Source organism: Aegilops tauschii, chromosome 7, assembly GCF_002575655.3.
Source record: "Aegilops tauschii subsp. strangulata cultivar AL8/78 chromosome 7, Aet v6.0, whole genome shotgun sequence".
NCBI classification, from domain to species: Eukaryota; Viridiplantae; Streptophyta; class Magnoliopsida; order Poales; family Poaceae; genus Aegilops; species Aegilops tauschii.
Genome location: NC_053041.3, coordinates 496,972,719 through 496,989,088, shown reverse-complemented (window position 1 = coordinate 496,989,088; position 16,370 = coordinate 496,972,719). Strand labels below are relative to the sequence as shown.

The following is a 16,370-nucleotide window of genomic DNA, read 5'->3' as shown; positions in this document are numbered from 1 at the left end:
TGTCATTTGCAAACCGTGCATCCGTTTCCGGTGATCTTTATATCGATTTCGACCGAAATCATCTCATCTTCTCAGTGGCATGCTTGGTTTGCCAAGTTACTGCCTTGTTCATCATTTTTCGTCCGGAGCACGCATATGCATCGCATATCATACCTTGCATATCATTCATGTATTGCATCATGTTACTTGTGCATTTCCCGTGATTGATTGTGGTTTCGTTGCTTGTGTTCTTGTTGTGGGTATAGCCGGGAGACGAGTTCGTGAACGAGGAACCTGTTGAGTACGCTTACGAGGATCAAGCTTTCGACAACTCTGAGAACCTTGCAGGCAAAATGACCATACCCTCGAAATCACTTCTATCTTTGCTTTGCTAGTTGTTCGCTCTATTGCCATGCTGCGCTACCTACCACTTGCTATATCATGCCTCTCATATTGCCATGTCAAGCCCCTAACCACCTTTTTCTAGCAAACCGTTGTTTGGCTAAGTTACCGCTTTTGCTCAGCCCTTCTTATAGCGTTGTTAGTTGCAGGTGAAGTTGAAGTTGGTTCCATGTTGGAACATGGATATTTTTGGAATATCACAATATCTCTTATTTAATTAATGCATCTATATATTTGGTAAAGGGTGGAAGGCTCGGCCTTATGCCTGGTGTTTTGTTCCACTCTTGCCGCCCTAGTTCCCGTCTTACCGGTATTATGTTCCTTGAGTTTGCATTCCTTACGCGGTTGGGTGATTTATGGGACCCCCTTGACAGTTCGCCTTGAATAAAACTCCTCCAGCAAGGCCCAACCTTGGTTTTACCATTTGCCACCTAAGCCTTTTCCCCCGGGTTTTCGCGAGCCCGAGGGTCATCTTTATTTAAACCCCCGGACCAGTGCTCCTTCGAGTGCTGGCCCAAACCGAGCGATGTCCGGCGCCCCCTGGGCCAGGGTCTATGCCAACCCGACGTCTGGCTCATCCGGTGTGCCCTGAGAACGAGATATGTGCAGCTCCTATCGGGATTTGTCGGCACATTCAGGTGGCTTTACTGGTCTTGTTTTACCATTGTCGAAATGTCTTGTAAACCGGGATTCCGAGACTGATCGGGTCTTTCCGGGAGAAGGTTTATCCTTCGTTGACCGTGAGAGCTTATGATGGGCTAAGTTGGGACACCCCTGCAGGGTATTATCTTTCGAAAGCCGTGCCCGCGGTTATGAGGCAGATGGGAATTTGTTAATGTCCGGTTGTAGAGAACTTGTCACTTGACTTAATTAAAATACATCAACCGTGTGTGTGGCCGTGATGGTCTCTTCTCGGCGGAGTCCGGGAAGTGAACACGGTTTGAGTTATGCATGAATGTAAGTAGGAGTTCAGGATCACTTCTTGGTCATTAATAGTTGACGACCGTTCCGTTGCTTCTCTTCTCGCTCTCTTTTGCGTATGTTAGCCACCATATATGCTTAGTGCCTGCTGCAGCTCCACCTCATTTCACCATCCTTTCCTATAAGCTTAAATAGTCTTGATCTCGCGGGTGTGAGATTGCTGAGTCCTCGTGACTCACAGATTCTACCAAAACAGTTGCAGGTGCCGACGATGCCAGTGCAGATGATGCAATCGACCTCAAGTGGGAGTTCGACGAGGAACGTGGTCGTTACTATGTGTCTTTTCCTGATGATCAGTAGTGGAGCCCAGTTGGGACGATCGGGGATCTAGCATTTGGGGTTATCTTATTTTCATTTGGTTTTGACTGTACTCGGTCTATGTGTGTATTTTGGATGATGTATGGATTATATTTATGTATTGTGTGAAGTGGCGATTGTAAGCCAACTCTCGTTATCCCATTCTTGTTCATTACATGGGATTGTGTGAAGATGACCCTTCTTGCGACAAAACCACCATGCGGCTATGCCTCTAAGTCGTGCCTCGACACGTGGGAGATATAGCCGCATCGTGGGCGTTACACCACGTGTCGGTCACCCTTGACGAAAGCACTTCTGTGACGCGCGATTTATCGTCATGGAAGTGCACACTTCCATGATAATAATTTTGGTAATGTCATGGAACACTTCTACAACAGCACAGGAATGACTATCTTGATTCTGTCATAAATTTGTCATGGATGTACATGCATGACAAAAAACGCGACCTACTGTGACAAACACGTATCATCACGGAAGTGTATTTTTTTGTAGTGCCGTCCCACCTAACATCTTCCTCGAAAGGCTCTTGGCAAGGGGAGACAGCAACGACAATCCCGTTCTGGACACAAACACAGATAACGAACATGCCGATATCATCGGAGGCTCAGCCCCCGAAACAACACTATCGACCCACCTCATCATGGCAGTAATTGCCCCGTGGACCGAACCATTCTTGGCCTACTTCAATAGGAAGGAGCTCCCAGAAGATCAGAACGAGGCTCAACGCATCGTCCGGCGTTCGAAGGCCTATAAAGTTCACGAAGGAGAGCTCTACAAGAAAAGCACTACCGGAGTCCTTCAAATGTGTATCTCCGAGGAGGAGGGGCGGCAACTCTTGGCAGAAATTCACGCCGGTCTCGGTGGGCACCACGCCACAGCCCGGGCACTCGTCAGCAAGGCCTTCCGTACAGGATTTTACTGGCCTACGGCCCGGGCAGACGCACAAGACCTCGTCCAGCGCTGTGTCGGATGCCAACTCTTCGCCAACCAAAGCCATATGCCCCCAACCGCTCTACAAACAATCCCCATTACATGGCCCTTTGCGGTCTGGGGCTTGGACATGGTCGGACCCCTTAAAGGGGGAAGCCATAAAAAAATATCGGCTGGTCATGGTGGACAAATTCACCAAGTGGATAGAGGCTAGACCGGTTAAAACGGCCGAGTCCGGACCGGTGATTGCATTTATATCCGATGTGGTACACCGTTACGGTGTACCGCACAACATCATCACCGATAACGGTTCGAATTTCACAGCTGATGAGGTGAAAACCTGGTGTGCTAATCTGGGCATTAAGCTCGATTACGCCTCTGTCTACCACCCGCAAACAAACGGTCAAGTCGAGCGAGCTAATGGTCTTATTATGAGCGGCATCAAACCTAGACTAGTGCGGTCTTTGAAAGAATCGGACAAGCACTGGGTCGAGGAACTCGACTCCGTACTCTGGGGGCTGTGGACCACGCCCAAGCGTACTACCGGATACACACCTTTCTTCATGGTGTATGGTGCAGAGGCTGTATTGCCCTGCGATATTATACATGACTCACCTCGAGTGTGTATGTACGAAGAGAAAGAGGCCGAGTTGGATCGGCAAGACAGCCTAGACGCCCTGGAGGAGGAGCGCGACGTCGCCAAAGCCCGTTCAACATTTTATCAACAGCAGGCTCGAAGATATCAAAGCAGAGAAGTACGGGCCAAGACTTACAATGTTGGCGAACTCATTCTACGCTTGCCGGAGAAGAAAAAGGAAAAACTCAAGCCCAAATGGGAGGGTCCCTTCATAATTGACGAAGTTCTTACCGGAGGAGCGTACCGTCTTCGTGACGCATCAGACAATCGCCTAGAGCCGAACCCCTGGAACGCGGCCAGACTCCGAAGGTTCTATGCCTAGCGCCGAACTCTTTGTTAGTCTCCTTCTCCCCTATAGTTTCCATTACTTTTTCTCCCTTCTACACAATTTTTCCGCTTTAAAGCTCTCATTCGGCTTGACCAAACACTGCTGACGTACACATTTTTACATATGTACGCCCATTATACCTGGGGGCTTCTTTAACAGAAGCTTGTTAATATTACTTTCCGAGCGTCAAGCTCATCACACATACGCGTTTTCCCCGTATGTCTTTTCTTCACCATTATATGCATCGATATGACTTAAGTTTTGGCCAAGTTGGGTTGCCTAGCTCCTGTGCTTACCCCTACATTCCCGATTGTTCGGATAGGTGGTAAAGGGAGCACCTCTGCGATTGTTACTGTCGGGTCATCCAGATGTGTACCTCAGACTGGGTGAAGCCGAAAGCTAGCGTTCTTAAGGGAATATTCGGTCGGTGGATGAAAAATATTTTTTGCACTCACTCTATTGTGAACCCCCAGAAGTTATACACACTGTGATTTTCACATCACAATTCGGACATGTCTACTAATGCATGCACACCGAGGGAAAGGAACCCTTAACGGAACTATTCTCCCTGGAAGATGTTTCTGACAATCTCAATGTAATATAACATAACTAGCTGGATACAACTTGTCTGTTCAAGCAACTATGACCCCTACGCTTAGTTTTCCACGCATACCCCGGCCTATTCGGCCGTGACGGTATTCGGAAACACTCCGCACCTTCGGGTCCGGAGGTTGAAGCGAAAAGGTCTGCCATGACAAATGATATACAATTCGGCTAGAAATTCCACATGGTGAGGCAAGTACATAGTCACTTGGACTCAAACACCTCTGCCTCTATACCATCTAACAGGCAGTCTAATTTACAATCCTGTTGGGAATATTTGGCGGCCACCTCTACTTGGTCATACACTAAACTAACGGGAATTTCTTCCCCATTCGACCCTACCGATCTGACCCGCGCCATGTGATTAGGATCAAGCTTGGTATACCGAGTTTTCACCATGGCCCAAGCCTCTCGCGCACCCTCTCGACATGCCGATATCTTCCATAGCCGGATACGCCGCCGCGCTCCTTTGAACCTCTCTACAAGCTCCTCCATACTTCCTGGAGGGGAGGCGGATGGCCATAGAGCCTTGGCAACACTCCGCATCGCCAGCCGCGCCTGTTCGTGCACTTGCGACAGCTTTTGCAGCAGATGACTCGATGATCCGGACACCTCCTCTTCAGGACGGCCCGTTAATATACCTGCAATCATAGCTATATCAGTTTCTCTTATCTCCGAACTACTTTCAAAGTAGTTCAGATACATACTGAATATGCCGCCCCGCAGCTTCTTGTTCTCCTTTACGGAATCGGCTAGCTGGGCCCGCACATCCTTCAGCTCTTCGCCTAGCTGGGTCTTGCAATCCTGGAGTTGGTTTTTCTCAATAATGGTCTGTTTCAGCACACGATCGCCTGTAGCTTGTAGCCTTTTGGCTTCTTGCTCATTCGCTTGCGCGGCTTCCAATGCCTCTTTGAGTCCCCTGACCATTATGTCATGGTATAAGCAAGACTGTTAGTATTCAGGGCATATAAGTATTTTCTCGTTGGAGGGGAATATTTCCAGGTGACGCCTTCTTGAACTCTTTTAGTTCGGCGGCAGCAGCATTTAGCTGCGTCCGACATTGTTCCAGCTCTTGGGATAGCATGTTGTTTTTCTCTGTAAGAACCTGGTCATACAACGGTCCTTAAATCAGTTGTACCAACTGCTTTCAGTCCAGGGGGCTACTGGCATAGGCTATCCTTTTTTGACAAAGTAACCTTACCTGCACAGCTGTTAGATATTGCCTCGTGGCTTTTCTAAGCCCGTCTCAAGCAGCTCGGATGTATGCGTCGCCCGAGCTAAAGGCATTAAATGCCTTGTCCGAGAACTTCGGGTCTCATAAAACAGCCCTGCAGCACTGATGATTCATGGCGCTCTCTACTTCCGAGTTGGTAATGGACATATTGTCCGAACCCTCGGCCGAAGGGCAGTCCGGCTTTGTTCCTACATCGGCCCCCGTCTCCCCGTCCGGATCTAAATCTTGGTTGTTGGGAACGCGGCCGTCCGGACCCCCGGACATAGTTCGGCGAACCTTTTTCCTGTAATCAAACAGGCGCATAGGTCATAGTTGGATACGGCCACTGAAAAATATATTTATCCGTACCTCCTCGATGAAGGCTTGGCGGTGCCTTCAACGGCCCTCCTCTTCGAAGGTCTGTCCGGCGCAGGAACCGATTTCCTCGGTATCACCAAACGCCTCCCTGTAGAACGCGCGACAATGCGGTGGTTGAGGCAGAGTAAGAGCACCCTTTCAGAGAAGGTGTTTTTTGATTACTTACCTGTGAAGCAGGAAGAAGACTAGGGTAGTCAGCGATGATGGCCACTTCTGTGCCATCATAGCTCATCTGGTAAAACACTCCCTCCGCGAGCACCACAAATATATCCGGATCCTCTTCAAACCCGGGATCAAGCTCCCGGTTGTGATCCTCCGGCTGCGGGGCGGGACTATGAAATCCCTCGGTGACCTTTCACCAGTGCTGTCATAAGCAAACAAGCTAGAAATTTATCAAAGGCAATTCGGAGATGGAAGGAGCAAAAATAGAGGGGTTGGGCCTTACCCAACTGGGAGGATTATACATAGAGTACTCGCCTCTGAGTTTGATGCGAAGAAATTCCTTTTCCTCCCCTTTGAACAGTTCGACTAATATCTTAGCCAAAGCGGCAGGGGTGTCCGGACCTTTCCGGCTGCAGCGAGAGGCTTCATCCTCCCCATTGTAGTGCCACATTGGAAGCCCTCTGTATTGGAGCGGCTGGACCCCTCGCGCTATGGAGATCGCCATAACCTCAATAACTGTGAGCCTAGACTGAGCGAGCTCTTTTATCTTGCTCATCAGCTGACGAACCTCCGCGCCGTCCTCCTCTTCAAGGCTCCGGGGACGCCAACTGTGGCGTTTCTTCAGCGGGACGCACGCAAATTCAGGAAGACCCTTTCGAACCGGGTCGGGAAGCGCGACATCCTCAATATAGAACCATTCGGAGGGCCATTCATCAGGCGCCTTCCTTGGAGTGCCGGATAGATATCCGGTATTGGCGACGCGCCATACTTCGGCTCCGCCCACTTCAAATATCGACCCTTCGTGATTGCGCGGGACGAGACAGAACAACTTCCTCCACAACTCGAAATGAGCCTCGACGCCCAAAAATAATTCGCATAAAGCGACATAACCCGCAATGTGCAGAATAGAGGCCGGAGTGAAGTTGTGCAGCTGGAGGCCGTAATACTCCAGAAGCCCTCAAAGGAACGGATGGATTGGAAATCCAACGCCTCTTAGCAGGAAGGGGACAAAATACACTCGCTCTCCCCCGGACGGATTGGGGAAGTCCTCTGCCTGAGTCCCCTCATTGAAGGAAGCTAGCCCCATTCGAACAGGGACTAGATCCGCAGGGGGAAGGAATCCCTGCATTTGCAACTTTATCAATTGGCTATGAGACACAGAACACCTCTCCCACTCGCCTTTCTCTGGGCCGGGATGAGCGGAGAAGCTGGGAACACTAGCCATGCTGGAATGGTTTCTCCTAAGCAGTCTCTGGGGATTTCTTCTGCGCAGCGCTGAATGGATCTGGGATCCAATCTCTTTAAATAGGCGCTCTTCCTCGCATGGACAGGGTGTTATTCGCAAAATACCCTGACTTTCCACATTCACTCGACACATGGAGGGTGAAGATTATTTAACATGCAGAAGCCAAGGAGGCGACATTGGAACAATGGCCGAATATATTACTTGGAAAGGGAACCCGCCTTGCAACGCCGAAGACTATCTACACGCCGAACACCTCGTCATTGAAGCATGGTTCGGGGGCTACTGAGGGAGTCCTGGACTAAGGGGTCCTCGGGCGTCCGGCCTGTTATCTACTGGGCCGGACTGATGCGCTGTGAAGACATGAAGACCGAAGACTGCACCCGTGTCCGGATTGGACTCTATTTAGCGTGGAAGGCAAGCTAGGCGACCGACTATGAAGATTCCCTTTGATGTAACCGACTCCATGTAACCCTAGATCTCTCCGGTGTCTATATAAACCGGAGAGCGTAGTCCGGATAGGATATACTCATTACCATATACTCATAGGCTAGACTTCTAGGGTTTAGCCATTACGATCTCGTGGTAGATCAACTCTTGTAACACTCATATTCATCAAGATCAATCAAGCAGGAAGTAGGGTATTACCTCCATAGAGAGGGCCCGAACCTGGGTAAACATTGTGTCCCCCGTCTCCTGTTACCATCGATCCTAGACGCACAGTTCAGGACCCCCTACCCGAGATTCACCGGTTTTGACACCGACAAGCACCCCAAAGGCACTCAAGATTTGTCTTAGCCGTGTGCGGTGCCCCCCTCCACAGTTACACACCTCGGTCATATCGTCGTAGTGCTTAGGCGAAGCCCTGCGTCGGTAACTTCATCATCACCGTCACCACGCCGTCGTGCTGACGAAACTCTCCCTCGACGTCAACTGGATCAAGAGTTCGAGGGACGTCACCGAGCTGAACGTGTGCAGATCGCGGAGGTGTCGTGCATTCGCTACTTGATCGGTTGGATCGCGAAGATGTTCGACTACATCAACTGCGTTACTTAATGCTTCCACTTTCGGTCTATGAGGGTACGTGGGCACACTCTCCCTGCTCGTTGCTATGCTTCTCCTAGATAGATCTTGCATGATCGTAGGAAATTTTTGAAATACTACGTTCCCCAACACGACCATCTTCAAGGACCCGTCCGCATCCATCCGAACCACGATGTCCGGATCCTGGATGTTATCCAACGCGGCCCTGTATCGGTCCACGGGCGATCCAGACGTGTTTTCTCCTGCAAACCGGAGACAGGCGTGGGAAGGTTTGCGGGAGTCCGAACACCAAACACGTAGGACTCAGATACCCCCGGCCCACCCAAAACCCTTCCTGGACCTCGCGTCTCCATCCTCCTCATTTTCACTTCTTCCTACTTTCTCTTTTGCCTTCGCCGCCGCTCCACCACCCCGGCCGCCATGCTGCACTCATGCCAAAACTCTACATCTCTGTCACCTCAAGCACTCCAGCAGGGCTCCACCCCGCTTCTCCTCCATCGTCGTTCAACCCCTGTCCTCCAACGGCCCTGCCAGGTACCATCCGCTACTGCTATACTCACCATGCCCCGCAACTATTCGATGAATCGCCGAAGCTAAAAACAATTTTTCCTTCTTCTTTCTATCAATGGATTCCGATTTGGAGTACATATACGAGCATTATGTTGAGTCGTCTAACGGCTTGTCGGACGAGGAGTACTCTGATGAGACATCGATGATGCAGGCGGTCCTTGAAGATGCGGAGCATACGAAGGAACATGTTCTCAATTTCAAGGGCTCGGTCAAGGGTCATCGAGTGCTCAACCGCAGCAGGTCGCGCGGCCATTTGACACTGATGGCCGACTACTTTGCCTTGGATGCACTCTTCGCCGACCATTTTCGCCGGCATTTTCGAATGCGCAATACTGTCTTTGATAGTTTGTACCATGGCGTCCGGTCCTATGATAACTACTTCATCCCGAAGAAGGACGTCGTGGGAACCATTGGCTTCTCTGGTTACCAGAAGTGTGCGGTTGCACTATGGATGCTTGTACATGGCACGACCGCTGATTCATGGGACGGGTACCTACGGATGTCTGAGAGCACATGCGGAGATGCCATGGTTAGGTTTGCAACTACCGTGGTCGAGGTGTTCGGACCTTAATACCTGAGAGAACCAACTATGGCAGACACCGAGAGGGTCTTGGCAATCTTAGAAGTAAGAGGGTGTCCAGGTTTGCTTGGATCTCTTGACTGCATGCATTGGAAATGGAAGAACTGCCAAAATACTTTACAAGGGCAATATCAGGGTCATGTTAAGAAACCATCAATCTTGAAGCAGTTGCATCACATGATCTTTGGATTTGGCACACTTTGTTTGGCAATGCCTGGGTCTCACAATGACATCAATGTGCTGCAGCGATCGCCGTTGTTTGCGAGGTTGACCGAAGGAAAAGTTTCTCTTTGCCACTATGTTGTCAATGGACACGAGTACAACATGGGCCACTATCTAGTTAACGGTATATATCCTCCATGGGCGACCTTTACCGGCGCCATCTCTAACCCAGTTGGCCAGAAAAAGACTCACTTTGCCCAAAGACAAGAAGCGGTTAGAAAGGATGTCGAGAAGGCATTTGGAGTTCTACAAGCCCGTTTTGCAGTTGTTCATGGACCTACTAAACAAGGGATCCGGAGACCTTTGTGGGAGGTGATGACATGTTGTGTGATCATGAAAGTGCAACTATCCCTGGGTGGTTTTGGTAATTCCTAACAACATATAGCTCATTGAGCTAATGCTATTTCAAGATAAACATTTCAGGAAAGCTCAATAATTGGCATGGCATGGATGAGAAAAGTGGACCCCTCAAAATGCTAAGGACAAAGGATTGGCTCAAGCTCAAAGCTCAGGATTCTACATTTTTCATTTTAAGTGATCCAAGATCACATTGAGTCCATAGGAAAAGCCAATACTATCAAGAGGGGTGAGGTGTTGCTTAATGAGTTTCTTGCTCAAAGTGCTTAGTGATATGCTCCAAAAACCCTCAACTACTTTCTCACATCCACATATGTCCCAAACCAAAAGTCAAACTCGGCCCCACCGAAACTTTCTATCCGGCGCCACCGAGTTCAATTGACATAGCCACTGCCAGAAACCGTAGTCTTTTCGGTCTCACCGATAGGGATATCGGTCTCACCGAGATGGGATTGTAATATCTCTATTTCCCTTCGTAACGTTTCGGTCAAACCGAGATGAGCGATCGGTCCCACCGAGATTGCAATGCAAACTCTGTGTTTCCCTTTCGTAATGTTTCGGTCCAACCGAGATGAGCGAATCGGTCCCACCGAGTTTTCCTGACCAACTCTCTGTTTGTCTATTACCAAAATAGGTCTCACCAAGATTACGTTCTGCCCTAACCCTAACGAAATCGGTCTCACCGAGTTGATGTGTCGGTCCCACCGAAATACCTAACGGTCACATTATGAACTAAATCGGTCTGACCGAGTTTCACGATTCGGTCCCACCGAGTTTGGTAAATTGTGTGTAACGGTTAGATTTTGTGTGGAGGCTATATATACCCCTGCACCCACTCTTCATTCGTGGAGAGAGCTATCAGAACATGCCTACACTCCCAACATACATTTTCTGAGAGAGAACCACCTACACTTGTGTTGAGGTCAAGATATTTCATTCCAACCACATAAATCTTGATTTCTAGCCTTCCCCAAGTTGCTTTCCACTCAAATCATCTTTCCACCAAATCCAATCCTATGAGAGAGAGTTGAGTGTTGGGGAGACTATCATTTGAAGCACAAGAGCAAGGAGTTCATCATCAACACACCATTTGTTACCTCTTGGAGAGTGGTGTCTCCTAGATTGGCTAGGTGTCACTTGGGAGCCTCCGTCAAGATTGTGGAGTTGAACCAATGAGTTTGTAAGGGCAAAGAGATCGCCTACTTCGTGAAGATCTACCCAAGTGAGGCAAGTCCTTTGTGGGCGACGGCCATGGTGGGATAGACAAGGTTGCTTCTTCGTGGACTCGCACAACCGTTACCCTTCGTGGGTTGAAGTCTCCATCAACATTGATGTACGATAGCACCACCTATCGGAACCACGGATAAAAAATCTCCGTGTCAACATTGCGTTTGCTCCCTCAAACTCCTCCCTTTACCTTCATATGCAATTGTTTTACTTTCTGTTGCTACACTCTTAGAATTGCATGTGTATGTTGATTGCTTGACTCGTGCTAAGTTGCTAAAATCTGCCAAGAACTAAAATTGGGAAAGGCTAGATTTTTATTTGGTCAAGTAGTCTAATCACACCCCCTCTAGACATACTTTCGATCCTACAAGTGGTATCAGAGCTTTGGTCTCCATTTGCTTTGATTTCCATAGCTTTTGGTGGTCATAGCCTTGGTTTCACAACCTAGGAGAGTATGGCATCTAGCGAGGGAAATTACCACCGTAGAGGTCCTTACTTTGATGGTACAAATTTTGCTAGTTGGAAGCATAAAATGAAAATGCATATTCTTGGACATAACCCCGCCGTTTGGGCTATTGTGTGTATTGGCTTGCAAGGTGAATTCTTTGATGGGAGAGAACCAAACCGTGAAGCTATCGCGGAAGAGTTGAAGATGCTGCAATACAATGCTCAAGCTTGTGATATTCTCTTCAACGGATTGTGCCCCGAAGAATTCAACAAAATCAGCCGTCTTGAGAATGCAAAGGAAATTTGGGATACTTTGATTGATATGCACGAAGGTACCGACTCCGTCAAGGAATCCAAATTGGATGTGCTTCAAAGTCAACTTGACAAGTTCAAAATGAAGGATGGTGAAGGCGTCGCTGAAATGTACTCTAGGCTTGCTCTCATCACAAATGAGATTGTCGGCTTAGGAAGTGAAGAGATGACCGATAAATTCATCATCAAGAAGATCCTAAGAGCCTTGGATGGAAAATATGATATCGTGTGCACATTTATCCAAATGATGCCCAATTACAAAGATCTCAAGCCAACGGAAGTCATTAGAAGAATTGTTGCTCATGAGATGTCACTCAAGGATAAGGAAGAGCTCCACAACAAGTCAAGCGGTGCTTACAAAGCCTCATGTGAAGCTCCCACATCATCAAGTGAGAAACAAACCTTCAATGAAGAATTGAGCCTAATGGTGAAGAACTTCAACAAGTTCTACAAAAGTAGAAGCAAGGAAAAAAGTTCCAGGTCAAGGTCCTACAATGACAAAAGATCTTCTAGTCGTGAGCGTAATTGCTACAGTTGTGGAAGACCCGGACACTATTCCAATGAGTGTACGGCTCCCTACAAAAGAAGAGAAGATTCTCCCAAAATAAGGAGTAGAAGAGAAGAATCACCACCAAGAGATAGAAGGAGTATAGATGATCGTTATGAACGAAGACCCTCTTGGAGAAGCAAGGATTCGGAAAGGAAGGATAAGTCATCAAGGAGCTACACAAAAAGAAGACATCAAGCTCATGTTGGTGAATGGGTATCCGGCTCCAACTCCGACAATCACTCCGAAAGAAGTTATCACTCCGACTCCGAATATACTCAAGATGAAGGTGTTGCCAGACTAGCACTTGTGACAACCAACTCCTACGACATATTTGACTCGCCAAATGAAGGATTGGGAGATGCTTCATGGCTAAAGGTCCAAAGGTAACACACCCGGAGTATGTTGATTTCAGTAGTGATGAAGATGATTTGCTAGGAGATGATGATTTACTTGTTGACAACTCTAGTTATGAAAACTATGATGAATTTGCTATTAATCATGTTAATCAAGATAAAACGAATGATGATGATAAGAAGGAGATTAAGCGTCTAACTCAAGAACTAAACACTCTTAAGTTAGCTCATGAAACTACCTTGGAAGATCATCGAGAACTTTTAAAGACTAATGAGAATCTACGCTTTGAAAAGCTCAACCTTGAGCAAGAGCACGAGTTTTTAAAGGCAATCAATGATTATCTTTGCAAGAAAAGTTCTTCTTACATTGCCAAGCGTTTACTCTTGTCTACTTACATGCCACAAGTTAAATCTAACAACAAGAACAAGAAAGATTCTTCATCTAGTAGTAACAACAATCATGCTAAATCCAATGTTGTTGCTTCTAGTAGTTCTCTTGATTCCACTAATGACTCTCTTAGCCAAGTTACACTTGAGCAAGAAAATAGCTTATTGAAGGGAATTATAGAGAAAGGTGTTTACAAGAGCCTTGCCGGAAGTAAGCAATTTGAGGAAATTGTACGCAAGCAAGGAAGGCACCGGAAGAATCAAGGTGTTGGTTTTGAACGAAAGTTCAATGCCAATTGAGTTGAGTGGGAAGAAGATCAATACCCCAAGACGAAGTTTGTTCCTCAACAAAAGAAGTATGATCCTACTTCTTTCCAAGGAACACAAGCTCAAGATGATCTTCCACCACAAGACCACAAGCAAAAAGGCAAGGACAAGCTTCAAGAGGAGATTGATGCATTTGAAGAAGCACCTAAGGCCTTGGTCAAGTGGGTTCCCAAGACTACATCAAGTTCTACTTCATCAAGTACGACTACAACTCCAAGGATTCCCATCAAGATGGTGTGGATCCTGAAGAAGAAGAACTAGAGAGTTCTTGAGGGTGACTCCGCCAACATACTTCACTCTTATAATTTTGGCGGGGACAAGTGCAAACAACTTCCATATCTTGCACTAGTCCAAGGAGTCACAAACCCTCTTGTTGGTAAGACAAGGGACAAGGTAACCTAATGCTTTCATTGACAACATCTTGTGTATACATCACTCTATGTCTATGGATATCCTTGCTTGTTCCTTGTGGGACTAACCCGTGTAGGTATTGAAAGTGCAACTCACTCCAATGGATTGCTCCGAATGATCTACATCAACATTGAGGATCCACATCTTCAACACCTACATGAAGTCATCATTGACAAAACCCAAGGTTAGTTCATCCCTCTTAGGGGGGATATCACATCTAGGGGGAGCTTTACTCTAAGAATTGAGCTAAAGCAACTCTAATGGTTTGAGCACAACAATGCTTTATGTAAAAGTGGTAACCCCACTTATGCTTAAATGATGAGTATGACCTATGGTCAAATGGTTCTCATTTGACTCCTAAGTCAATATACTCATATATAGATGACCTAGTCATCGCCAATTTGCTTGATAGATGCTAGAGTGTTTGTGCATGCTTTGTCACATACTTCATTTGCCATTTTAATTGTGTGATCATGTTGGATGCATATTTTTCTCATTCGAGGACATCCATTTGTTGCTTTGATTGTTTGGCTTTTTTCTCTTTTGCCAAATGGATGGACAAGAATGCCTAAGAACTCCCTCTAGCTATCTATGCTTTCCTTGCCTCAAACTCTATTCATGCTACATCACAAAGTTTGATCAAGTCAGATTCGAACCACTCTGTGTGAGGAGCACTCGGAGTCCCCGATTTGTCATAGACTTAAAACTTCCAAAACCTCTTTGTGCATTTCGGTCTGACCGATTCATCCTTTTCGGTCCTACCGAGATCACTTAGTTGATCTAGGTTTTTCAATCTCGGTGCAACCGATTATAACCTTTCGGTCACACCGAGTTGCAGTAACTGCCTGCAGTTTTGCATCTCGGTGCCACCGAGTTGTTCCACTCGGTCACACCGACAGGGTCAGGTTATATATACTGACGGGTCAAATTTTGGAATTTTTTTCGAAACCCTTCACCCGCGCTTAACCTGCTCTGCCTCTTCGGGTCTCCGGATCGTCTTCTCGCCGCCAGCGACCTCTCGCCGCTGGTCTCCGCCGCCGTCAATGGCAATCTGCTCCGCCGTTGCCGCCGTAGCGAGCACTCACTGCTTTAGGGTAAGTGTTCGACCCCTTGTGCTGTCTTTTTCACTCGGATTCCTAGCACAAGGACAACACCATGTTTCTTGCCACGATTGAGATTGATCCATCCAGCTAAAACTTCCTTAGGTCTAGATTGATTCGAAAATTTTAGGGTTAGCTCTCCGCAGAACTCATCTCGGACCGACCGAACTGTAGAAATCGGTCTCACTGATTCGGCCTTGGCCATTGCACATGCGCTTTTCGGTCTGACCGAAACGTGCAAATCGGTGTGACCGAGTTCAAGATTCTATGAAACCCTAGCAATCTCGGTGCCACCGAACGGTGACTCGGCCCTACCGAGTTCACTAGTTTAGGTTCCAAGTGTTGCTTCGGTATCACCGAGTTTGTCAATTCGGTAGCTCCGAGATCACTTCTGTAGAGAACTAAAACTAAGCTTTTTTTACTCAATTATTTTGCAATACCTTTGTACTTTGTGATGCTCATCTACTCTACCTCATCTACAACCTATTCACAGGGTCTGCTGATAGTTTGTCTGAAGATGTCTGATCAAAGTGACAGTCAGAACAAGTCAGAGGAACAGGTTCAGTTGAGTGAGGGCACTAGTCCCTCCAGTAGCTATGATGAGGGCAGCAGGAGCACACCCAGTAACTTGCCAAAGGCAGCTACCAGGACAAGGAAGAAGAAAACCTTAGATTCTGAAGATGAGGATTATGTGGCTGTTGAGGATGAGGCCACTTCAAGAAAGAAGGTGCTGAAGAAGGAGTATAGCACTACTGCTGCAACAAAGCCTGGAATGAAAACAAAGGCTCCAGCAAGAAGAGTTCCAATGTCAAAAGCCATAGCCTCAACTACTGAAGCTTCCAAGCCAAAGAAAGTTGCCACAGGTGAAACTATGAAGTTCACCATTGAATCAGATGATGGTGAAGCAGCAGGTGATGGTAAAAAGAAGAAGAGGGCAAGAACCACTACTGCCAAAGTTCTTGGCAAGCCATCAATGATGAGAGATTCTGAAGAAGAAGAAGAAGAACAAGAGGATGCTGCACCAGCACCCAAAGCTCAGAAGCTCATGGGAGATGCAATCAGATCAGGGGCTGCTCCATCTAAGCCCAAAGCTACTCCCAAGGCTGCTGCTCCAGCTCAGAAGCCTAAACCCAAGAGGAACACCAGAAGTATTCCTTCTGAGGAGAAGAACAAGGCCCCAGTGCCTGAAGCTGCTGAAGAAGAGGAAAATGACTCACTTGTTTTGAGAAAGCTGAAGCCCAAGATCCCTGACCGCAATGATGCACATCCTGTTGCAGAAAACATGAAAATCAGGAAGGATTCATGACTG

At 47.4% G+C, this 16,370-nt stretch overlaps 1 protein-coding gene across 1 annotated transcript; it reads left to right on the top strand.

The window, feature by feature from the left end:
- Positions 1 to 8,843: 8,843 nt before the first annotated feature.
- LOC109733570 (uncharacterized) lies at positions 8,844 to 9,359 on the top strand. Its single transcript, XM_020292793.1, has one exon. It carries the CDS (start codon positions 8,844 to 8,846, stop codon positions 9,357 to 9,359), a length of 516 nt encoding a protein of 171 aa, XP_020148382.1.
- Positions 9,360 to 16,370: the final 7,011 nt, after the last annotated feature.

Coding starts and splice junctions, on each gene's coding strand:
- LOC109733570 (XM_020292793.1), top strand. CDS start 8,844: ATGGATTCCGATTTGGAGTACATATACGAGCATTATGTTGAGTCGTCT.